General features: G+C 44.4%; 1 protein-coding gene across 4 annotated transcripts in view; it reads right to left on the bottom strand.

The window, feature by feature from the left end:
- Positions 1 to 25,242, bottom strand: part of NFATC2 (nuclear factor of activated T cells 2) — a 185,702-nt gene that overhangs the window by 17,480 nt on the left and 142,980 nt on the right. Inside the window, exon 10 of one of the 4 annotated variants that reach the window (XM_053249762.1) lies at positions 3,234 to 3,322. The exons of the other annotated variants lie outside the window; for them this stretch is intronic. Coding sequence (XP_053105737.1) covers positions 3,279 to 3,322 — 44 coding nt within the window. The 3' untranslated portion in view covers positions 3,234 to 3,278. The remainder of the gene's footprint in view (positions 1 to 3,233; positions 3,323 to 25,242) is intronic. 4 annotated transcript variants of the gene reach the window in all.

Here is a 25,242-nt window from a genome sequence, read left to right as displayed (position 1 = left end):
ATCCTCATTTAGCCAAATGGCTGGGAAGACATCCAACAGATTAAGATAACTAGAGGCGTAGATAAAAAGGAGTGCTGTATACATAGGATCACACTGTTATGGGCAACAGACACTGAAAGAGTATTTGCACACAATAACAACCTGTATTCCACAGTGTAGGCAAATTCACACAACCCAGTTGGTGTGCCCTGCATGTGGCTTGAGTTAAATCAATGTAAATATTCACCAGGCTCTCAAAAACAGTTATGCATTTCCTTTGCCATGAGCCAGACTAGTCTCCATTCACTAAAACTCACCACCCATTTTCAGTACTTTTGCCGTGGAATAGTAAATGTGACTCGAGGTGTGATAACTGAGCATGTACTAAAGCAGTCATGTGATCACTGCAGCCCACTCAGAGGTCTGCAAAGTGCATGCCTCCCCAATTTGGCTGTGTGAACTGGGCCTAGAGATGCCTGCAAAAATTAAATTGGATGACTAATTGGCTCCCTTCCCAATTAATTGTCAGGGCTGAGGCTGAGTGCAGGAAGAGCCTGCAGATCAGAGTGAATCTGTTGAAGTAGTCCCTAGTCCATGAAAGTTCATGCTATAATAAACTGGCTAGTATTTAAGGTGCCATGGGCTTCTCTCATTCTAGCCAATCCTCTTTCCCACAGTGACCAGCCAGATGCTGCTAGGAAGTTCAGAGGTAGGGTGGGAAGGTAGCTCTTCTGCCTCACTGCTGCTCCCCAGCAACTGGAGATTATTGAGCCCTGTATTAGCATGCGGACATGCTGGCTTCCTCCTTTCTGTGCCAAATGGTGTGAAAACAGAAACTTAAAGGTGGCTTGTTTCTTCCAGCATGTATATATAGCTAGTGTGCACTTCACTTTTCAGGGTGAAATAACTAGGGGCTTTCCTTTCAGTAAAAAAGAACTGAAGCTGATGACTGATGCTGAAAATCAGCACCAACATGCCCATGTCTCTTTTACATTTTGATCTTCCACAATGATGATAGGTTCTGAATGGTTTGCTTTTTAAAAATCATTTTTTACTCTGCGGTGTTACTAAAATGGGGGCTATTATATATTTCTCAGACTAATGAAAAACTCCTTGTAAGGATGAAAGGCAGTTGTTGTTTGTTCAACTGCTTCATCAGAGTTATCACAACCTTGAAGCAAACTATGCTGTCCCTTTAATTTCTTTTTAAACCAGCTATACTGAGTATTTGGTGATATGTATATTATTGGCATATGTATTTAAATTTAATCAGTTAACTAATCCCCCCACCCAAATGACACAATTATATTTTGTAATTGTCTGACTCAGAAGACCACATGATTAAGCTAAACTCAAGCTTCAGATGACATTCCTTAATCTAATCCACCTATCTCAGTGTTTCCTGAACAGCAATGATGGATAAAGCTCCAAGATAGTACAACCAAGTACTACCAAGATAATATAGTACTGTGGACAGTCCCTCAAGAGTATATGTGCAATCTCAATTTCCAGTACTTGAGGCTGTGAAAGTAAATGGAAAAGATGTACAACTAACACCATTCAGGATGCAAAATGTACAGGCCACCAGACATCTTGATGAGAAATCAATGACAAAAGTTTCCCAGCTAAATTCTACATGACTGATAAGCTAATGTTATCAAAATTGGACCACAGAAATCTGGTAGTTACACAGCTCCTGACATCCATCCAGCTCAGTGCAATTGTAATTCTGTCTCTCCATAAACCATGCTATGCAAACTGCAATCCAACTTGGGGGATGAGCACTTTCTCCTCTTTCCTCCCTGGAGTGATCCTCCCCTTCTCATCCCTTCCTTGCGTTAAGATATTGTACAACATGTGCACTGAAACACACCATAGCTCCATCGTAGACCAGAGATTGAGAGTCAGACTAGACAGGACAGACGCAGCTGTGCTTGTTTCTCATGACTTGCCCTATTCACATATAAAGCAGGGTTTGGGGTGTCCAATATCCACAGACCAACGGGATGCTTGATTGTGGGAAGCTCCCCTTCCCATACTTCCCTCCCTGGCTTGCACAAGGGACTTCCCCTCCAGCCTTACTCTGATACTGGAGGCCAGTAGAAAAGTGCCTGAACTGATAGTATGGCTCTTCCCCATATCAGCACTACCCCAAGCTCCTGGGATGTTACCAGACTCGCATAGGAGGGGCTTGTGACAGCAGCTCCCACAACACTGCCAGAAGCGACACTGGGACAAGCCTGTGCAAAATGCTAAAACTGCTGACCTTCCAACAAGAGCTTCTTATTGATTTGTGCTGCACTTCCCATCAAAATAGTTGGTCACTACTGGGTGAAAGGAACAGCAACTGGATCAGGTCCTGAACACTTGGCAAGATAATGCAAAATTAATCTCCCTTATAGGCTACATTCTTCTCTCCAAACTGTGCTCCAGATAAGAACATAAGAACAGCCCTGCTGGATCAGGTTCAAGGCCTAATCCAGTGCAGTATCCGGAAAACCCTGCATGGGCAGTGTTGTTCCAAGCAAAGGCTTCTCACAGAAATTAACAGGACTTTTGCACACAAAATGAGTTCAGCGCATGCACTGACTGCAGAGAAAAAAGTGCTTCTAGAATGGGAGGTGGGAGTGGCTGACATTCTGCGCTGCATCCCACGGGGGGGTTTTGTTAGCACTATGGGAACCGTAGCAAGCTTGTTTTAAAAAGTGTTCATACAGTTGCGCAAAAGTGCTTCTGTGCAAATGCTAGAATCGTGCAAATGAAATTGTGTGATGTACGGCCATAATATCTAATGGCCATACATTGTGCAACTGCTTCTGTAAAATTCCAGCATTTGTGCAAGAGCGCTCTTGTGGAACTGTGTGAACCCCTTTTTAAAAGATTTTTTTTTTAGCAAGCATGCAGAGGTTCCCACAGCACTAACAACATCCATGGGAGGCTGAGCAGAATGTCTGCCAGTACGTATCTTCATTTTTTATGCAGGCAAGTGTGTTTGAAATACCAGACAAACCCCAGAATGTAATGATCTTAGAACAAGGGCTGCTACCATTGGTAACTTTTGATGATTTAAAAAAAAAAAAACTGTAGTTACTGCCCCCGCCCTGTGCATCTCCCCACCACCACCAAATATTAGAAATGTCTACAAATAACCTTTCAGGAGAGAAAAACCAAAATGACATTTACAGAAACCAGCGAAATCAAATAAAGGTTAAGAAAATCTGCAGCTAGACAAAAGTCAGGAAAATAGCAATTACCTTGGACTTTGATTGCTTGGATCAAAAAACCACTGTCATTCTGTTTCATATAATGTTTTGTATCCAGCTAAGGTGTGTGTCTATCAGCTCTGAAAAAGATTTGCAAAACCATTTTTGAGAAAGAAATGTAACCTTTGACCCTGTTTTAAGGTCAAATGTTACAATGCTTGGCTTCTGTTTCACATTAAATGCTAAAACATGAATTACTTGCCTGTAAATCCCCAGACTAACCAACCAACATTCATACAAATTGCTTGGGAAAGCAGGGAATAGAACACACCCGAGGTCCCTTTCTTTAAACTTTCTGTGTTCTGGGCACTCTGCATAACCAGAATGCATATTCTATGAAGTACTTTATAGGAGTAAACAATGTCCTTTACTTAAAAATTGTGAATTAAGAACAAACGCAAAGAATTTATTTGGTATAAAGATGAAAATTTATTGGGAAACTGACTCTTCTCAGCTGCATTTTATATGAATACATCTATAGTCTACCAATGCCCAATGTTTAAATACCTCAGTTTTTACAAACCCTACATCTAGCCTTGAGGACTAGAACCTTAGTTTGTTAGCTGGATATTTGGCACATATAGTACACAGTGCAGTGCTTCATAATTGGCCGCAGTATTTGGTCATGTGACATATACATGCAACAATCTAGAGTGCCTTTTGCAAAGCAGTGAGCAATTGCAGCCTGTGCCCCAAACATAAAATTAAGGAGCAGGGATTCCTTCCAAGGCAAATGGACTCCTACACAGGCTTGTGGTGTGACACCTCTTTCGAAAAATTAAGCACTGTTCCCACCTCTGCTGACAACATTCCGAAAACAGTCCTAAAGTGTCTTGAACCCTTTAAAGCTTATTATTCTTGTTTCACCACTTAACCGCCACCAAGCCTTTTAGTGATAATTCTGCATCTGACTATAGACATTCACCTTCACCTACTGGCATACCAGTAGGTGAATGGCATGACCACCTTACTGGTTAAACGAAGCTACTGCTACAACAGGCACAAATCTGAAATCTCTTAAGAAAAAGAGTCATTCTTTTTTGCTTCCGTATGCTTTTGCATTCATGTATATGTTGTGTCATCTCAAAAGAAAGATCTACAGAAAAATTCTGAAATGCACAGTCTCTACTGGTTCTAGACACATGGCCTTTTATTCCATTCTGTTTCGCTTTTCTAGTCAGACCTCATAACAGTTCCACTGCACTTACTATTACAATATTTGTTTTGACAGCAACATGACATGGAAATGAATTATTACTAACACATTGTTAATGCACTGTTACCCATGATAATGCACTGTTATTCATGATGGTGTTGTGTCTGTGGTCAGATTATCTGATTCTTTCATTTCCAGAAACAATCTTTTCCAGGCTGTAAATGCACCAGCAGCATTTAAATGGGGTTGTCTGGTTATCACCCAGAAGAGGAATCTGTCCCTTAAAAACAAAACACAACACCAAAGTTCCTCCGCAGGTCCTTTCGTCCACCCTCCTCTATTGCTTGCTGTGGAGCAGAAGTAGAGTCCTGTCTGCTGCAGCAGGTAGGAGAGGAAGGTGGGTAAAAGGGGATCATGGAGCAAGCAGAACAGGAGTCTCAGCAGCACTGACACCATCTCTCTGTGCTTCAGAACCAGTTTAAAGGGACACGCTGCTTCTCTAGACTCCAGGCAACTTTTAAATCATCTGCTACATGACTGGAGGGAGGTGTCTTTTTGGGATCTGGTGACCCTCCTAGAAGTTTTCTTTTCAGGGGGCATTCCAAAAAACATGACTTCTCCATCTTACAGCCCAATCCTATCCATATTCACTCAGAAGGAAGCCGTTTGGTTTTAGTTTTTCAATTAGACGTACTTCCAGGTAAGTATAGAACTGCATTGCAAGTCTCCCTGATTTGAAGAGGAATTAGGGCAGAACTATGCATTACAAACAATGACTTGTCTGCATTATATTTTGGGTGGCTGATATTTTGGAATTTCTATGCATTACATTTTGGGTGGTCAACAAAAATGGCACCTCTGTACTCAGTTCTTCCTTCAATTAACTTTTGTTCCATGTGTTTCCATGTGCTTCTGTGTCCTTGGTCCAGAATTGGTGTTATATGGTCCCTTTGGGTAAACCAAGAGACCAGTCTGGCTGCCGCATTCTGTACCAATTGTAGTTTCTGAACTACGTACAAAGGCAGCCCCACGTAGAGTACATTACAGTAGTCAAGCCTAGAGGTTACCAGCAGATGTACTACTGTTTTAAGTTCACTAATCTCCAAGAATGGATGTATCTGGCGTATCAGCCAAAGCTGATAAAAAGCACTCCTGCCCACAGCCTCAACCTGAGAGACCAGGGAGAGTTTGGGATCCAGGAGCACTCCCAGACTACGAACCTGGTCTTAGGTGCTATGTTTCAATTTTGTAAACCGCCTAGAGATTTTTATACTTGGCAGTATATAAATTCAATTCATCAATATCATTAGCAGCACGTAGGAATGACATCAAGACATGAGGCAAGTTGAATGAAACATTCCCGAAGAGGAAGTGGGAACCCACAGAGGGCTGTAATTTTTGATCAACTGCCCCATATACATTATAGTTCATATGCTCAAGCCAGGAGCAGCTGATATGGGCCTAGCTGCCTTGTTCTCTCCCCACCACAGTGTTAACTCAAGGTGCAGGGACTGGTATTGGCCAGGTTGGGAACTGAGGTGAGGTGAGAGAGAGTGACGTGGTGGGATGAGAACCAACCACAGCGGTGGCTCGTTCTCCGCACCTCCAGTCCTGCCTGTACTGGTCGGACTGTTCCTATTTACTTGGGATGGTCTTATTTTTTCCTTACCTGTTCCTAGTTAATCACTCTGCAAGTGTGTGTATGGGGACACATACATCTCATCGCTATAGTGTACGTGTATGTAAATGCATGCACATTAACACTAAGTGAGCAGTTTGCCATTTTCCATACTGACAGTGTGGAGGTATAATGTGAAATATAGAAGCATATGCTTTTCTTGTATATCTTTAACCAAAAGAAGACCCACAGTCTTGACTTCCATATCAGCGGAGGACAAGCTGTGTAGAATAAATGAACACAGAAAACAAACTTTAGCCATGCATAATGCGGAGGAGGCAGGGAGGTGCTCAGGGAGTAATCTCTGGTATGAAAATAAGGGGTGTTTCAAGTATAGCCTTATTTTGCTCTTTTGAAATGTTGGCACATACGACAGTGCCTCCTCTTTTTAAAAGAAAGAATCCCACACCCACCCATGCTACGGTCAGAATGAACATAGTTTCTAAAGACAAATCTGTTAACTGTTGTGTTGAAACCCATCTCCTGCTCAGCTCATGTGGCAGCCCAGGCTTCACTTTTATCGGGTCTCTGTCTTCAAAAGGTCCCCATGCAGAGGGAACCGAAACAGAGATTGCTGCTCACAGCAAGATGCCCTGTCCTTTATCAGCCGGTATGGAGCCAGTGGACCTTTCCCCCCTGCTCTGCAGAGGTCCACTCTCACTTGCTGTGCAAATGGCAACAGCCCTGTCAATCATTAATATCACACCTGAGCCTGTAAGTGATTAGCTGAAAAGTCATTACACTTCAGATGGCCAGAGGACTTTCACACAGTTAATCAGTTAAGGGAAGGACTGGAAGCATGCAGAATGCTTCATTCTCTGGAAAGCAGTTTACTGGGGTATCACTATAAAATAAATGCAAATGATAAGCCTAAGCAGCAGGTAACAAGCAGTAACAAGTGCCCTGTAGAAAATCCAGGCTACTGCCCAATCCTATGCATGTTTACTCAGAAGTAAGTTCCACCCCATGCAGTGCAATGTATCCCTCTGTATTTCTGCACAGGCTTGCAGCTTTAGAATCAGAGCGCTAGAGGAAGCATGGAAACCATCTGGTCCAACCTGTACTTGAAGGCACCAACTCACAACCTCAGCTCACTTTAATAGGCTGCATTATCCTGACTGCAGCACACCACAAGCAGAGCAGCAATGGAAAGGAAAGGTTGTGCTGTTAAGTTGGTGTTGACTCCTGATGACCACAGAGCCATGTGGTTTTCTTGGTAGAGTACAGGAGTGGCTTACCATTGCCTTCTCCCACGCAGTATGAGATGATGCCTTTCAGCACCTTCCTATAGCACTGCTGCCCGATATAGGAGTTTCCCATATTCTGGGAAACACACCAGCGGGGATTCAAACCAACAGCCTCCTGCTCTCTAGGCAGGTTGCTTCCCCGCTGTGCCATTAGGTGGCTACAGAGCAGCAACAGCAAACCACTATTCTAGGAGCTGGTTCATATGCCTACTCAGCCCAGCAGTCTTCCATGGCAGCAGCTCCCAGTCCTGGGTCCCAGATACTGTTGGACTACCTTTGACCCTTGTGGTTGGTGACAATGGGTGTTGTAGTTTAATGGCATCTGGGGACCTACGGTTGGGGACCTCTGCCCCCTGCATACCCTTCAAAATTCACAAGTGCAAACCGGATCATGTTGTAACGCCCCACTTCTTATACCATTGCTCAAGGCTCCGTGTTAATTACAGATTGCTTTGAATTCATTTACACCACAATCTCCTGTTTCCCACTGATTTAAAAGCCAGGAAGATGTTCTCTTGGCTGAAGATATGCTAGAAAAACAGAATGACTCTCCTATGGCTTATCCACCACTCACAGCCGATCATAGCAGCTGAACTGTGTGAAATGTGTTGGCTTTTTACCCAGGCCTTTATATGAGTGTTGTTTTTGTTGCTGCTTTTCTGTATTTTATGGTCCTATTGTCTATGTTTTAAAAACATTTTAATTAGATTTGTATTTTATATCCTATTTCAATATTTTTATTGTGTCACTTTTTCATAGTCTTATATTGTTTTAAATGTTTTGTAAACTGCCTTGAGGTTATTTTAATGAAAGGAAGTATAAAAATTTAACTATCAATCAGTTGAGAGCCAGCCTGGTGTAGTGGTTAGAGTGCTGGACTAGGACCAGGGAGACCCAAGTTCAAATCCCCATTCAGCCATGAGACTTGCTGAGTGACTCTGGGCCAGTCACTTCTCTCTCAGCCTAACTTACTTCACAGGGTTGTTGTGAGGAGAAACTTAAGTATGTAGTACACCGCTCTGGGCTCCTTGGAGGAAGAGCAAGATATAAAATGTGAATAAATAAATAATCAATGTGCATGCATTAGTATTAATGTGCATGCATGGACACCTTAAGTGGTACGGCGGGGAAATGCTTGATTAACAACCAGAAGGTTGCCGGTTCGTATCCCCGCTGGTACTATATCGGACAGCAGTGATATAGGAAGATGCTGAAAGGCATCATCTCATACTGTGCGGGAGGAGGCAATGGTAAACCCCTCCTGTATTCTACCAAAGAAAAACACAGGGCTCTGTGGGTGCCAGGAGTCGAAATCGACTTGACAGCACAGTTTACCTTTATGGACATCTTTATGCCTCCAAAAAAATGGAGGCATGATTCACACTATTCTTCCTTAGAGCAAACTGGGCTTCTATGGAAAGCAATCTTATCATACCTTGTGTGAAGTGCAAGGTGGGGAGCTGTGAATAACTGTTCCTCCACCAAGAAATAAAGGATGGTCTGCCAGGTAAACTGGCCCCACAATCACACAACATAAGCACAGCAATGGAAAATACCTCAAACGGAAGTAAATAAGTGGAGTTGCGTGTCGGGGGGAAGCCAAATGTCTTTCTTCTGGGTGAAATGCATACACACTTAACTGGAGCAACGGTAAGAACTATTCTGAGATACTCCGCTCTTGTATTTTTAGAACTGCAGACTGATTATTCTGATGGTGATATTGATAGAATCCAAATAGGCCATTTTGTATCTTTTGAGGGGCAATCTGGAGATTTAATCTGAATTTCAAGAGCCAGCATGGCATAGTGGCTAGAGTGCAGGGCAGATCCAAGTTCAAATCTTCATTCAGCCATGAAACTCACTGGTGACTCTGGGCCAGTCACTTATCTCTCAGCCTAACCTGCCTCATGGTTGTTGTAGGGATAAACATAACCATGTGCATTGCTCTAGGCTCCTTGGAGGAAGATGGGATATAAATACATACATACATACATACATACATAACTTGGCAGAAGAGGATTGTGAGCTTTCAAGATGCAAAAAACCCTAAAGGGGAAGGGGTAGGGGTTTATTTCAAGCACAAGAATTTTGAATCACTCAAAAGCTTACCACCATACTCTAGCAAGAGAGCTGGTCCTATAATATGGAGCATTTGGATAAATGTGAATTTATTATATTTTTAGTTTTAAAACAGAAATCATCTGAAACTTTTCCTCACTGAGGGTGAAGAAACAGAAGGGTCCTTTCTGGGTGCTGTTGAATTCCAACGTGTGGTATTTCTGTTTCTATTAGCTTTAAATAATAAATGCCTTTCTAAATGAAGATTCCTTCCCCCTACCCTGCTAATTTTCTGATATAAACCATTCATTTTGCAAATGCTTGATGCCAGATGGTTTTCACTGATGGGCAGAAGGAAGACCATGTGTGTCTGAGTTAAGCATTTGGCTCTCCCAGGTTGATAGCTAGTAAATTACAGAGAAGATATTAAGTGTATGTTTAATATTAGTTTACATATGATTGAAATCAAGAGAAACATTTCCAAGTATGATATTCATTCATATGCTGAATTTCTGAAGGACTAGACAGTCTTTCTAAATTGGAGAGTTTGACTAACTCAAGACATGCAAAAAAGAACTAACATTTTTTGACTACTTTACAGAGTAGCATAAGCAAAAAGGCAGGTCCCTGCTGAGAAGCTTGCAACTTAAATGTTAACAGTGGGACAGACAACAAAGAGAGGGAAAGAGAGGGAAGAAAGAGAAAGACAATTGGAGGAATCTGCGTGTGTGCGGCTACATCTAGAGTGTGTACAAATGCAAAATTCTTGGAGTGAACTGTCCATTTTCTTGCCAGCTGTACCTAGACTTTTCCAGGGTTAAGCTCAGGGAAAACCAGTTCTGCTGACTTGCAGCAGAAGTCAACTATGCACAGTATTGTTTGGCTGGTGTCTGTGCCACCATGATGCTCCCTTGCCAGAGTGGTTTTGTAGCATTTTATGTATATGTAGGCGTGCATGAATGCTGATATATTTTGCCAGTCGTCTGAGACTGGTAGGCAGAGTCAGCCATTGGATTCTGTTGCAGGTGCAATGCCTGTTCTGTTAGATTAGGTTAGATTTATTATGGTTATCAACCAGCACTAAAACAAATAATAAAAAACAAGAAAGAAAATAGCTAATACAGACAAAATGAATTAATACATACATACATTAATATCTTATAACCTCAAGATCTTAGAATCAGTAAATATAATCTTTAACCCAACTATTACTCATTCTTAAATAACTCTAGTTGGGTAATTCAATCAACAGCCTCCTGGTACTGCAAGCTATGGCACAAAATTCTGCAGTATTATTTATTTATTTATTTTTATTTAAAAATATTTCTATACCACCCAAAACATGCGTGTCTAGGCAGTTTACAATTCAAATCATTTAAAACATTGAAAACTTTTAAAACCCAATATTAAAAATATTAAAACTATCAGTGGTAATATCATTATAATGATATTATATTATATGATCATTATAATTAAAACTATCAGTGGTAATATTGTTATAATAATCTGACAGAAGGAAGGAGACGTAAAATGTATCTGTCCTGCCTGGCATCTTCATTAAAAAATGAAGTAAAAAACCAAGAGCAAATGTCTCTATAATGTGGGCAATAAAGGAGCACATGTCTTAAGTTTCAACCGCTCCCATTGAGCATGCACAGATACGCTCAATAAGAAATATTAAGGTATCTCCTTCAAGTAGGGTGGAAGGCAATACTTTAAAATGTGCCATAGTGAATGCTCTTTGTTGGTTTGGCACTATAAGAGTAAATAAATAATTAAATTTTTTCCCTAGGGTTCCCAGATGCAGGAGATCATGAAATCAAACTCCTGTCCTGGAAGTCGATGTCCAAATTCGTTGTCTGATAATTGTTTTAGCTTTATAATAAGCCAAAGCAATTAGCTATGAGGGGGTAAGCCCATAACTCAGAAGTTTCTCCTCCAGTTCTCTCCTCCAAGGAGATTGAAAATTATCCACCAGAATTAGAGGGGTCAGCCTACCTGGAAGAAGCATCAGTTTAAAGGTAAAGTGTGCCGTTGAGTCAGTGTCAACTGCTGATGACGACAAAGCCATGTGGTTTTCTTTGGTAGAATACAGGAGGGGTTTACCATTGCCTCCTCCTGTGCAGTATGAGATGATGCCTTTCAGCATCTTCCGATATCACTGCTGCCCGATATAGGTTAAACCAATAATAATACACATAAAGCCAGATACGTGCCTCAATTGATACTCAGCCCAACTCTAAATGAAGTTCAGCATTGGACATTTAGGAACTCTAAAGCTGGCTCAAAGAAACCTTGACTGAACTACCTCCAGCGGGCTACAGTCCATAGTTCTCACACAACTGGGAGCCATACAGCAGTTGAGCCACTTTTTTGCTTCAAATAGCTTAATGGCAAAGGCAGGGATGGAGCCACCGTCGGGTGAATGGTTTCAAAGAACTCAGGCCGCCACCAATCAGGGGCTGCGAGTGGGGCCTCAAATGCGGGGAGCATTATTTTGGTCCCAAACGGGACCATGTGGCCCTGTTTGGAACCAAAATCGGCCCGTGCTGCTGGAGTGACTCTCCCTGCCTTAAAGGCAGAGAGAGCAGCTCCTGGTCTTGCTGCCAACGCAGCGAGGCTGATCGATCTCCCTCCCAAATGGGGCTGTGTGGCATTTGAATGGATGTATAGACTGAACAATATAGGAGCCAATATGGCCCTTTGTTTCACGCCTTTCTGGGACAGTATCATCCTGGATAATTGGCTCTGGAAATTGCATCTTATCCTCCAGCGGGTCTTCTCATGTAGCCTGCACATAAGCAAAAGCAAGCGATGGTCAATGGAGGAAGACTCAGGCTTCCCCCAAAGTCTATCCCTAGATATAGAATCAAAAGCAGATCTACAATCAACAAAGGCTGAATACAATGCAGTAATATGATTACTCCACTAATATTATCACTATATTTTTCCACCAGATGCTGTAAAACTAGACACTGATCGGCTGTGGACAGGCCCACCTTAAATCCAGCCTGTTCCTCATCCAGAATATTCTCCTGGTGCATCTGCACAATGATGTTGTACCTTGTCACAAATTGTACTTGCTTACAACAAGTCCTCCATGTACCCAGGCCTTTATTTGGTCTTTGAGGCCCAAATCAAGATGAGGAGGATGGAGTGCACTGCCTGGCACCAGAAAAGATGCCACATGTTGTCCTGCTCCTGTACTACCTTATGAAGCACGTGTATTGCTAGAGGACTTCTTTGAGTTGACCTGTTTGTTGATTATAGCCTTAGCTTGCTGGAGGGGTTCAACTGAAGGGGGGCACTGTTCTAGCACCTTTCCTCATCCTTATCCTGACTCAATAGAAAGGAGGTTTTATGGTGTACTCAAGTAAATGCTGGATGACAGTTTGATCCCAAGATTGTCCATGCTCAGGGAGAAAGAGGATCATCTGATAACCTATCACTAGCTTTCCTCTCTTCTGTCAGAGACTATAGACTTAGAAGATGCTAAAAACTGTAGCACTGTCTACAGTCCAATAGACTACAAAAGATGCTAGAGTCACTAATGTCTTCTATAGTCTATGGTCCCTTCCAGTTCTGTTTTTAAGGCCTCAGCCGGTTCACCAGAGGAAGCGGATGAGAAAGATGCTGCTGCTCTGGCAGGTGAACAGGGTCACATTGTACCCCAGGTAGGGAGGCTTGCCCTAGCACTCCAAGAGCTAACCACACTATCTGGCCCTAGAAGCTCCCCTGCTGAATGATGTGAGAGTTCAAATTGCTTGCTCTGGATCTGAGAATAATCCATAATAGGTTTCAAACATAATGGGTTTTCTTGTAGCAATACAGTGAGGTGGGGTTTTTCAAACTTGGGTTGCAACTTTGCAAGAGGTTGGTGGCTACAAATCCCATCAACCCCAGCCAAATGCCTGGGGATGATGGGAGTTGTAGTCCTCCGGCAACTCAAGTTTGAAAACCCCTACAGTAAGGCTCAGATGCTTCATAAGGCAGTACAGGAGCAGGACAATATGGGGCATCTTTGCTGGTGCCAGGCACTCCAGACTCCCCACCAAAGACCAAGGAGAGTGAATGGAGAATGAGTTGTAAGTGAATACAATTTGTGACACTGCACAATAAATATCATTACTGATCATGTAGCACAATCTGCTAAGGCATCAGCGTTAGGTTTCAATTTCCCAGCTTTGTGGAGCCTGAGCCAAAATGTGATAGCCTTCACTCCGGTCTTACTAAGTAGTAAGACAACAGCAATGTGAAACCCTGTCAAAATCCCCTGAGCTACCAAAGAAAACCACATGGCTCTGTGGTTGCCAGGAGTCGACACCGACTTGACGACACAAATTTACCTTTACAAGGCAATTACAAGGCAACTTCAAACTGGTACGCATCAACACCATTTGCTCCCTCCATCTTCAATATGGCCTGAAACATATTGCAAATAACTCTGAGATCAAAAGAAAAAAACTTCCAGACACTTTCAGTATGAGTAAGTGACACTAACGGTAATATACTGTAGTTTAAGGGAAAGAGAGAAAGAGAGAGAGAGAGAGCTGATTAAAAGCAACCTACTTAGCATACTTCTGATTTGGGGTTGGGGTGGGGGGAGAAGGCCTCTGGTTTTGTAAGGAACAGACAGATCAGTGAAAAAACATGCTAGGAAATAGGAACTGCAATTTTATGCATGTTTGCCAATAAGTCCAACTAAGTTCAATGGGACTTACACCCTAGTAAATATGCTTAAGAGTAGAGTTGGATTGTGGAATAAGGTCATCTGGCAGTGCAAGTCTCAGTGGGAGGAATTCTCTTGCACACTTTCTCTTCTGTGGGGCTAAACATTGTATGGGATTACTTCGTGGCCTCACTCTGCCTAGGGGTATACTCCTCCTCCTATTTCAAAGTCTCAGAAAATGTCCTATTTTCACCACTTTGTTCTCCCATTGCCCAGGAAGTGAGGCAAAGAGTGTTGCTCTTTGCACCAGTGTGGGTGGGACTCACCCCTTGCACACAGCCCAATCCCATGCATATTTATTTCGAGGCAAGTCCCGCTGTGTTCAACAGGAGTTAATCGTAGCAACTCTACATAGGATTGCAACTTTTGGTTCTCAAGTCAACAGTTTATATTCCCTTTTGCTATACTTCCCCCCTTCCCCTCCCCCACCTCGAAGTTATAATGGACAAAAATTGGATATCAAAAATCATGTGCAAATATATCTGCTGCAAGCATTCTTGAGAATGTGGCCATTTTTAAGAACATTGTTAGGTGTGTTGATTAATGGGAGATTGGGTGAAAAGCAAAAGGGGGAGCTTCAATGTAAGTTCTGCTGGGAAAGAACTCGAAATCAGCTGTGAGTTTGAACTAACATTCCCTGTATCTCACATTACTGCAATGATTTGGCTGTAGAATTCTGCACACACTAGACAGCTGTTAACAGCTGGATGCAGGCTCTGAGGTGATTATTTCCCAGTGCAATGGGTTCTCTAGTCACCTATTTTCAGCCAACAGTAGTCAACTATCTTCCAGACTTGGACTTGCCTTCATAGATAGTCTGTCTGTGCCAAAATTGAAAAGTGAACATAGAAAACATAGTTACAAAATGCGTGGCAACCAAACAAGTCCATTGGGTGGGTTGGTGGGGGGATATAAAACCGTTATTTACAAATGTATTATGTAGTTAAAAATAAAAATTCTGCATGAACAAAAACGGAATTCTGCAACATGCAGATTTTTTTCAGCATACGTTGTTATTGTGCATTATGTCTCACTTACCCTCATAAGCTACTATTGGTGCCCTCTGTTAATCCTGCTCACAAACCCCTTTGATTCCTGAGAGTTCACCAGGCACTGTCCACACATTTTGAAGCTTAAAGACCAGAGCATACTAGTTTCTAACAATGAAATCTAGGACACTGAATTTTGCACCCAATGCCAGGTTGTGTGCTTGGTGGGCAACTGAGGAACCCACCTAGTAGAAGTGGGTGTTGGAGACGTGGTGATGGGAACATTCCCCCCTCTTAAAAATGGGCCCATCTATTCATTAGGACAACCTTCTGTTTTTCAAGCCTTTCTTAGAATGCAATGGACGCATCTGGATTGGTGCCATCCCTTTTGTTTTGATCTGCTTTGACTCTGGGGTGATGACAAAAGTGATAGGAACACTGGAAGCTGCTTTACACTGAGTCAAACCATGGCCACCTAGCTCAGTACTGTCTACACACTATCCGTCCTCAGTGCAGCATCCCTCCAGTGGGTGTTGCTGGTGTCTATCTTATGTTTCTTTTTTGGATGGTGAGCCCTTTGGGGACAGGGAGCCGTGTTATTTATTTATATCTAAGTAAACCGCTTTGGGAACTCTTTGTTGAAAAGCACTATGGAGGATTAACGTAGTAGCAAATGCAGCATTTGCTACGGGCCCCTTGTTTTCGAGGGCCCCGCACGCCTGGCTTCCAATAAATATCCCTTTTCTGCTAAATGTGCCTTTTAAGAGAAGGCCCAGCACAGCATCTGTCCAGTGGCTGTTGCTGGTGCCTACCACATTTTTCTTTTTAGAGTGTGAGCCCTTTGGAGACCAAGAAACATCTAGCCACTCTTTATTTTTCTATGTGAGAAACTTTGAGAATTTTGATTGGAAAACGGTACATAAATGTTCACTGTTGTGCTAGTAAGTGTGAGTTTATGGCTTGGTCTCCCATACTCCAAAATATAGCAAATGGGAAAAAATTGAATTACTTTACTACGCAAGTAAATAATTTATTCTTTAATATTTTATGTGCATTTAAAAAAAAATTATGGCCCCTTTATAACATATGCTACAGGCCCCGCACTAACTTAATCCGGCCCTGAAAAAGCAGTATATAAATATTCATCGTATTCATATATCTGGAGATGCCAGGGACTGAACCTGAGACCTTTTGTAGGGAAAGCAGATGCTCTACTGAGCCACATCAACTATTTGGGTTTATTCCTCAGTTATACATATAAGAGGTCTGGTGCTGGTAGGCCTGTGGCCACAAGTGCTGCTAAAAGGTAAAGTGTGCCGCCGAGTCAGTGTCGACTCCTGGCAACCACAGAGCCCTGGGGTTGCCTTTGGTAAAATACAGGAGGGGTTTACCACTGCCATCTCCCGTGCAGTATGAGATCATGCCTTTCAGCATCTTCCTATATCACTGCTACCCAAGATAGGTGTTTCCCATAGTCTGGGTGGGAAACATACCAGCGGGGATTTGAACCAGCAACCTCTGGCTTGCTAGTCAAGTCATTGCCCCACTGTGCTAAACCAGTCCTTTTATCTCTGCTTATTATGGTTGGTACAGGAAAGAGCAGGGCAGGGCAAGCACCCGACAAACTGATTAAAAACCCAATTATGTCAGTCACCATTTCCCTCAGTCTTGGCTGGTCATTCAGCTGCTACAATTCCTGATAACTCCGGATCCAGTTCTGAACTGGTGGTGTAGATAGGATGTGCGCCCACTGCCGTTCTCAACATTCACAGCGCTTTGAGTCATGAGTTCTCCCTCTATCAGTCTCCCCAACTCTACCACTGACTTCCTTTGCTCTCTCTTGCAGTCAGCAGCAGCTCAGACTAATTGGGTGGGTTCCGTTCTTTTCGAAGAGCAAACATTGGGGCTGCTGCATTTCCAAGTTATTTGTTTTCTGAACCACCCACTACGATTCACCGGGTTGCTGTGTGAGCATTGGAAACAGCCCCCAAAAGCAATGGGGCTATTTTCCTTTCTTTTTTGCTTTTTTTAAAAAAAATGTCATCTGCAACCAGCTGTTGAGCGTTTGGAGATCATCAGGGCTTTGTTTGCTTCCTGTGGTTCGGAAATGTGATGGCTGCTGCAATTCCTGGGCAGACCAAAATACCCCGCATGAAGCAAAAAGCATCCAGAACACTGACTCTGGTGCTGCTGTGCCGTACACACTGTGAAGCAGCTGGGAACATTTGTCAAAAGCTGCTTCATGATGAGCACAGTGCGAGGAAAAATCCAAAGCTTACAAGCAGGGATGGTGAATGCTACATGAGTTATGAAAACTATATTATACAAATGGCCATTTGATGTGATCAACAAACCCCATACTGAGGGTTAGGGAGAGCGGTTAGCTCAGCTGGAGGGCATACAGACAGCCTCAGGGTTAATCTCTGACATCTCTAGGAAGCATGGATGTCAGGGGAGGTGCAAGGGGGGAAATTCCCCCTCCCCCAGATTGAGCTGATATTAACTCTGGATACTACCTGTTCTGTTTTGATTTAGATTTAGACAGGAACATAGGAAGCTGCCATATACCGAGTCAGACCATTGGTCCATCTTGCTCAGTATTGTCTACACAGTCTGGCAGCAGCTTCTCCAAGGTGACAGGCAGGAGTCGCTCTCAGCCCTATCTTGGAGATGCCAGGGAGGGAACTTGGAACATTCTGATGCTCTTCTCAGAGCAGTCCCAACTTGAAACCTTCTGCTCTTCCCAGAGAAGCGCCATCCCCTGAGGAGAATATTTGGCTTCCACACACCTAAGGAGGCTTGCACTGTCTTATCCATTGAGAATTCATATGCTGTCCCGATGCATGGAAGAGTCTTTGTGCAAGTTTAGTAGCGCCACCTGCTGGCCAGCTCTTGCTTTCTGTGAAGAACCAACATCTGCCAGAAAAGTAATAATCAGTTCAATGCAATGGCTGGCCAGCAGGTGGAACTGCTAAAATTGCACCCGGACCTGCTGCCTTGCATAAAGAGAGCATGAATTTGTGGTGAAAAGGACAACAGAAACTTCCTGAAGTATATGGAAGCACAGTAAAACCGTGCTTGCACCCGCATTTCTCTTGTGATAGCAAAGCATGAATTGTCCCTTTGCTAAGCAAGGTTTGCCATGGTTTGCACTTGAATGGGAGACTACATGTGAGCACTGTAAGATATTCCCCTCAGGGGATGGAACTGTTCTGAGAAGAGCAGAAGGTTTCAAGTTCCCTCCCTGGCCTCTCCAAGATAGAGCTGAGAGAGTTTCCTGCCTGCAACCTTGGAGGAGCTTCTGTCAGTATGTGAAGACAATACTAAGCTAGATGGACCAATGAGCTGACTCAGTATATGGCAGCTTCCTATGTTCCTATTTCATCTGGAAGAGCCACAGGCATGAAAGAGGCAAAAAGGAAAGATTGTGCCATCAAGTAGGTGTAGACTCCTGGCAACCACAGAGCCCTGTAGTTTTCTTTGGTAGAATACAGGAGGGGGTTACCATTGCCTTCTCCTATGCAGTATGAAGTAATGCCTTTCAGCATCTTCCTATATTGCTGCTGCCTGATATAGTACCAGTGGGGATTCGAACCGGCAACCTTCTGCTTGTTCGACAAGCATTTCCCCGCTGTGACACTTAAGGCGACCGACATAGAGGCAAAAGGCTCTTTAATCCACCTCCTTTCTGATGCAGCAAAGGCCCTATCAACATTCTTCCTAGTCTTCCTAGCGCTTTCTTTGCCATGAACCCTATCACTATGTGATTACTGAGATCACGTAGGGAGGTTCAGTTATAGCTGCCACCGGCTTGTTTGGTGGCCGTGGGACGGGGCTGCCCCAGAGCTTTGGAAAATGCTCCCTGTCAGTATAAGAGCTTCACCATCTCTGGCTGCCTTTTAAAAATCACTTAACACACACCTGTTTTCTCAGGCCTTTTACTAAAATTATTTTAAAATGTTTTTTGTTAAAAACTATTTTTTAAAAATGTTTTGATTTTAAAATTGTTTTTATTGTTTTTGAGTTTTATTTATTTTTCTAAGTTGTGTAAGAGCTTGAGATCTAGATGTTGGGCAGTTTATAAATGAAATAAACAAAGAAAGAAAGAAACGTGCATGTGTGTGTGTTTTCCAGTTATGCCTAGTGCTGCTGCCACCTGCAAAGACATGGCATAAACTGTACAAAAGAAAAACAATCCCTCCTGCCATTCCCACCCACCCCCGCCAAGGAATGCTAAGCTGCCTCCTTAGGTGAAACCTAATAAGAAATTTGCCCCCAGCTCCCAAAATTGCCCCGTTTTGTCCCCACAGCCTTCAGCACCTTTAAAATTTTGCCAAAACTACTTCAAATAATGTTTGGATCAACTCTGGTTCTTTCCTTGTGCACCTCAGCTACATGCTTCTGTGTTCCTTGGCTCACACACTGGCCTGCTGCCAGGTACATACCCCTATTCTGGTGATAAAGATGAGCCTTTCAACTTCAGCCAAACTTCTCAGTGGTGTAGGAAACAAGACCAGCTGTCCAAGTTATATATTAGGGATAGCCGGCACAGCTTAGAAGGCACATTCATTGCATTCCAGAGCTCCTAGGTTAAATCCTGACATCTCTACTTAAAACGCAAATTGGTTCTCAAATTTGGGTCCTCAGATATGGTTGGACTACATCTCCCTTCATCCTCAGCCACAAAGAAGCTGAGACTGTTCTCACGTGCAGCCTAACCCGGGCTAGGGACGCCCAGCCAGCATCACCCAGCCCCACTTTCAAACCCGGCTGTTAGCCAAGGTTAAGGAAGCAAGAACTCCCTTAACCCGAGCTAACTGCTCGGGTTGCGGGCAAAGAGATGGGCACCTAGTGTTCCCGTCTCCTGGGGGAACCCCCCCAATAGGAACATAAGAAGCTGCCCTATACCGAGTCAGCCCACTGGTCTATCTAGCTCAGTATCATCTACACAGACTGGCAGCGGCTTCTCCAAGGTTGCAGGCAGGAATCTCTCTCAGCCCTATCTTGGAGAAGCCAGAGAGGGAACTTGGAACATTCTAATGCTCTTCTCAGAGCAGCCCCAACTTGGAACTTTCTGCTCTTCCCAGAGCGGCTCCATCCCCTGAGGAGAATATCTTACAGTGCTCATATGTGGACTCCCATTCAAATGCAACCAGGGTGGACCCTGCTTAGCTAAGGGGACAAGTCATGCTTGCTACCACAACACCAGGTCTCCTGTGTGTCGGCCTCTGTGCATTGTGTGTCGGCCTCTGTGCATCGTGTGTGTTGCATGGTGCATTGTGGGATTCACAGAGGCCGAGACAAGGTTAATCTTGGGCCATAAACCACTTTGCCATGGGTTCATACCATCATTTCAGTGTTGGCCAGTGGTGACCCTCATTAACCTTAAGCGTGGTTCAAAGACTCATTGTTTATTGGGCCTGTGTGAAGCTTCATCCAAAGCTGAATGTGCTGCACAGTCCCACTGGCACCATGCAGAGATGACCATTCCCACAGCCCACTGTGCTTTGCCCAGTGCCGGTGAGGCTCCTTTAAAGGAAACGGAGCCCTCTTGAGCCCCTGCAACCTCTTGGAAGGCATGTACAGAGTGTCGGAAGTGTAGCACTTCCTAATGCTTTCCTCTTAGAGCTCCTAAGAGAGGGCTCTCTCTCACTCTCACTCTCTCTCAAACGGCCCTCACAGCATTGAGAGAAGCACAGTTCTGTGAGGAGGTCAGAACAGTGGGAAATGGTTCTCCAATTGAAGGGTTGCAGTTTTTTGCCCAAATGGCCCCTGCTTGAAAAATAGTGAAGATCACAGCTCTAAGGGCCACTTCACACAGGCAAATGCCCTCTGAGCAATGCCTAGTGTATGTACAACATCTAAACAGTGTGCCACACACATGCACCTGCTGTTAGTTTCCATGATTGTTGCAACACTTTTTGAAACTGCTCTCATGCAAAAATCACAGTAGGAATGTGTCTGGCAAGCAGCAGCTCAACACAACTTCTGGAGGGATTGTGTAGAGGTGTGCAAGCCAGCTCTGTGATGGGCTAACACTTCTATTGTATGCTGGTGATTTAATTGGTTCTTTGCGGTTTAAATTTATTTTCAGTTCATTTTATTATGCTTGATTTGCACTGTAATGGCCACTGGCTAGAAGCAATAAAGCTTATTCATACATGTTGGTGTAGCATAGAGGGTGAAAAACATGGGCTATCAAGACAGAGATTCCTGGCTCAGATCTCAGCTCTCACTAGGAGGGCTGGGGAACCTTAGGCAAATGGTTCTTTCTTAGCCACAGCACCTTCCCCATAATCTGTAATCCTCTCTAATTAAACGCTTGGTGTCCGTCCGTGGACGGACACCAAGCGTGTGTCCGTGCCTCCCTGGCCTGTTCTGCGCATGCGCGGAGCGCATGTGCAGAACAGGGCAAGGGAGACACGACGGCCGGCACCCGGTGGCCATCTTGGGCGGCCAGAAGCGGCCGCCCCGAAGAAGCTGGGTGAGCGGCGCCGGGGGACACTGGCCGCCGCCGCCTTGGCCAGAGGACACGCCGCGGCGGCAAGGGAGAGGCCCCAGGGAGCGGAGGGCCTGGCCGGAGCCGCGGGCGGCGGCGGTGGGTGGTGGGCCCGCTTGAGCCGCGGCGGCGGTGGCTGGCGGGCCCACCAGAGCCCTGGGTGGCCGGCCCGGCCGGAGACACGGGCCACGGTGGGTGGCGGGAGGGGGAATGGTGGCGGAGGTCCAGACCGGCCCAGGGAGACGGAGGCCGGGACCGGGGGCCGAGCGAAGGCCGAAGAAAACTAAAAGCAAAAATGCTGCCTCCGCCGCTGCCGCCGAAGTCCCACCCTCCCTCCCTCCCAGCTTCTGAAACCACCTTACCCTGGCCCGTGACAGTTGAGCAAAGAAAGTCCTAAATTGAGGAGGGAGAGAGGAGCTCGCAAGCAGTGCTCCTCCCTCTGCAAAGGCTCTGCCTGAACTGGCGTCCTTTCTGCCCCAAGCGCCAGTTCGGGCAGAGCCTTTGCAGAGGGAGCAGCACTGCTTGCGAGCTCCTCTCTCCCTCCTCAATTTAGGACTTTCTTTGCTCAACTGTCACGGGCCAGGGTAAGGTGGTTTCGGAAGTTGGGAGGGAGGGAGGGTGGGACTTCGGCGGCAGCGGCGGAGGCAGCATTAAAAAAAAAAAACAGTAAAGGGGAGAGGAAAAGGCTAGCGCCCGTTATTATAACGGGCTTCAAAATACTAGTAGATCAATAAGAACGCTGGCCTGAGCTACAGAGTTGTAAGGATGGCTGAGATAATGTAAATGAAGCAGGTTTAGCACTTAAGAAGCATATTGCTACCACGATCAATTCTACAACATTATTTTTTTTAGGTCTCATACTAATTCTTATGTTGCACTTTTGCCCAGTAAAGAGATCTGGGTAACTTAAAAGGCTACATAGGTCATTCACACAATCACAAATGGTGTTCTGCCTGGGTTTGGGAGCTGTGTGTGCTCCCAACTTTTGGATGTGTGGAAGCAAGGTAGGAGGAAAAGCTACCCAGGTTTTTTCCCTTATCTTGCTTCCGCACAATTACTGCTACTCAGGTTTTCCTCTTACCTTGCTTCCACACAACTGAAAATTGGGAGCACAGGCAGCTCCCAAAACCAGGTAGAACCCTGTTTTTGATTGTGTGGATGAGCTCATAGTCTTCCCCAAATAGAAGTCTCTCTTACACCTATTTTGTAACTCTTAGGTCCAGATTACTAGAGGTGCACCTAGGTAGTTTTGGAGTCTGGACCTAGAGGCCTTTGGAGGCCCCCCTCCCCTGCAAATTAAGCATCAGCATGCTCTGCCGGGCAACCACACCACTCGGGATAGACTAAAGAGGATTTGGGGGCTCCCAGGAGTTGTGGAGGCCCTGGATTTCAGCCCTGAAGACCAGGGGTAAGAATGCCTCTGCAAATTACACATGAGGTTTAAAGCAGGGTTTCTTAACCTTGGGGCCCCAGATGTTGTTGGACTACAACTCCCATCATCCTCAGCCACAAAGGCCATGTCTGGGGATGATGGGAGTTGTAGTCCAGCAACATCTGGGGGCCCAAGGTTAAGAAACCCTAGTTTAAAGCATTATTAGCTCAGCATTAAGGATGGAGCTGTAGCATTTGCTGTTCATTCAGAAAGTCCCAGGCTCAATTCCTGGCATCTCCAGGGAGGTCTGGGAAAAGACTCCTGCTTGAAACCTTGGAGAAGTCGCTGCCAGTCAGTGTAGACAAAACTGAGCTAGATGGACCAATAGGACTCAGTACAAGACACTCTTAGTTTGTCTTTAGTTAATAGCAGGTGGATTGGGCCCCCTGCAGACCACCACTCCAGTGAGAGGAGGAGTTGTGTGTGTTTTTAAACTTACCCCTTCCACAATTCTGGTCACCAGGTGCCCTCTCCTATGAGCAAATGCTAAAATATTCAGAAGTAGCTTTTGAACAGTGCCAAGTTACAAATGAGCTTTGAATGTGTGCAATGTTTCAAAGAAATCGGTGAAAAGGAAACTCCTATTATAAATATGCATGCCATAGGCTAATGACGAAAGTGGAAATTTTATTTTTCATCTCACCTGGAAATACAAATATTTTTAAAAGTCTACTTCAGTATATATCTATGTTTAAAAAAATAGAAACTCCTCTGAGAACAGGACTAGTTAAAAAAGAAAATGCCACATTGATTTCATGCTGTTTTCCATGCACAGCCCTGGGGCTCTACAATGTGCCTTCCAGCACAGCTTGAAGTTCAGGCAAGCCTATCAGGGAGAAGGAGGAAGGAGGGATCTGAAATGTGCAGCCCAGTCCAGAAGATGAAAACACTACTGCTGTTTATAGAGGGAAACCCAAGTCGTCAGTCCAAATGAATTCCTGCACTAATCCATGCAGACTTCATGTTTTCCACCAGCCCTGGCCACTGTAAAGAATATCTTTAGGAGGTGGCACACACTGTGTTTGGAAAGAAGCCCTTGGAAAGAGGAGGGCACTTATGCCAGCTTGGCAGGGCTTCCCTCCGGGTATGGAAAAAGAGGAATGCTCTCTCCTGGGTTCCCCCCACAGAATTCAAGGATCTCAGTCCAGAGCACAACGATGCCAGAAACATCAACAACGCGAGGCTTCCCCCTGCTCTCCTGGGCCAACCTTCACAATGGTTTCCATAGAATTTGTTTTGCCATCATAACAAAGTTTGATCTAGCCAAACCCTACACGGTGTCCTGTTTTCTCAAGGCGGGAACATTAATTTCTCGGCTTGTTGGCCTATTATTACGAGATTAGTGATGTATACCGTGCCATCAATGGGTATTGCACTTTAGAGAATGCAAGCAAGGTCCCTGCTCCAAGGAGTGTATAATCTAAACCTCAATGCTGGGGGAGATTTACAGAGGAAAATAGAGGTGAGGGTAAACGGGGGAAGAAAACACATTAAGTTCAGTTCCACCTATTTATGCTTAGTTGCAGAAGCAGAAGGCGTTTAAGGGGTTAAATATTCAGAAGTAGCTTTTGAACAGTGCCAAGTTATGAATGAGCTTTGAATGTGTGCAATGTTTTAAAGAAATCGGTGAAAAGGAAACTCCTATTAAAAATATGCGTGCCATAGGCTAATGACGAAAGTGGAAATTTTACTTTTCATCTCACCTGGAAATGCAAATATTTTTGTATTTAAGGGGTTAAACTGTGGACTTCACAAAACAGGTGAATTTCTAGAGGGAGAGAAAGAGGTAGCATCCCATAAATGTTCTGGGAAGTATTTGCAAGCCTAAGAGGCAGCAATGGGAAAGGGTGGAGTCTTCAGGGAGCTTTGGAGGGTGCAGCTAGTAGAGCAAAGATGCTGACTCACAACACTGACTCACACCACCTATGGAAGAGCTGGACACATGCACTGTCTCCATTCATTCCCAAATTGTGTCCTTGTATCTAGCGAACCTGCAGAGCCTCCATGGCTCCTAATAACTGCACAATTGCTGCGATGAGTCTTCTATAGAATGGGACTGCTCAGTAGGGATATTCACGAACCAAGCATCTCCAAGACAGGGCTGAGAGAGATTCCTGCCTGCAACCTTGAAGAAGCCGCTTCCAGCCTGTGTAGACAATACTGAGCTAGATGGACCAATGGTCTGATTCAGTACATGGCAGCTTCCTATGTT

Source organism: Hemicordylus capensis, chromosome 4 (assembly GCF_027244095.1).
Source record: "Hemicordylus capensis ecotype Gifberg chromosome 4, rHemCap1.1.pri, whole genome shotgun sequence".
In the NCBI taxonomy this organism is placed as follows: Eukaryota; Metazoa; Chordata; class Lepidosauria; order Squamata; family Cordylidae; genus Hemicordylus; species Hemicordylus capensis.
The sequence above is the reverse complement of the archived record's forward strand: the minus strand, read 5'-3'. Positions and strand labels throughout refer to the sequence as shown.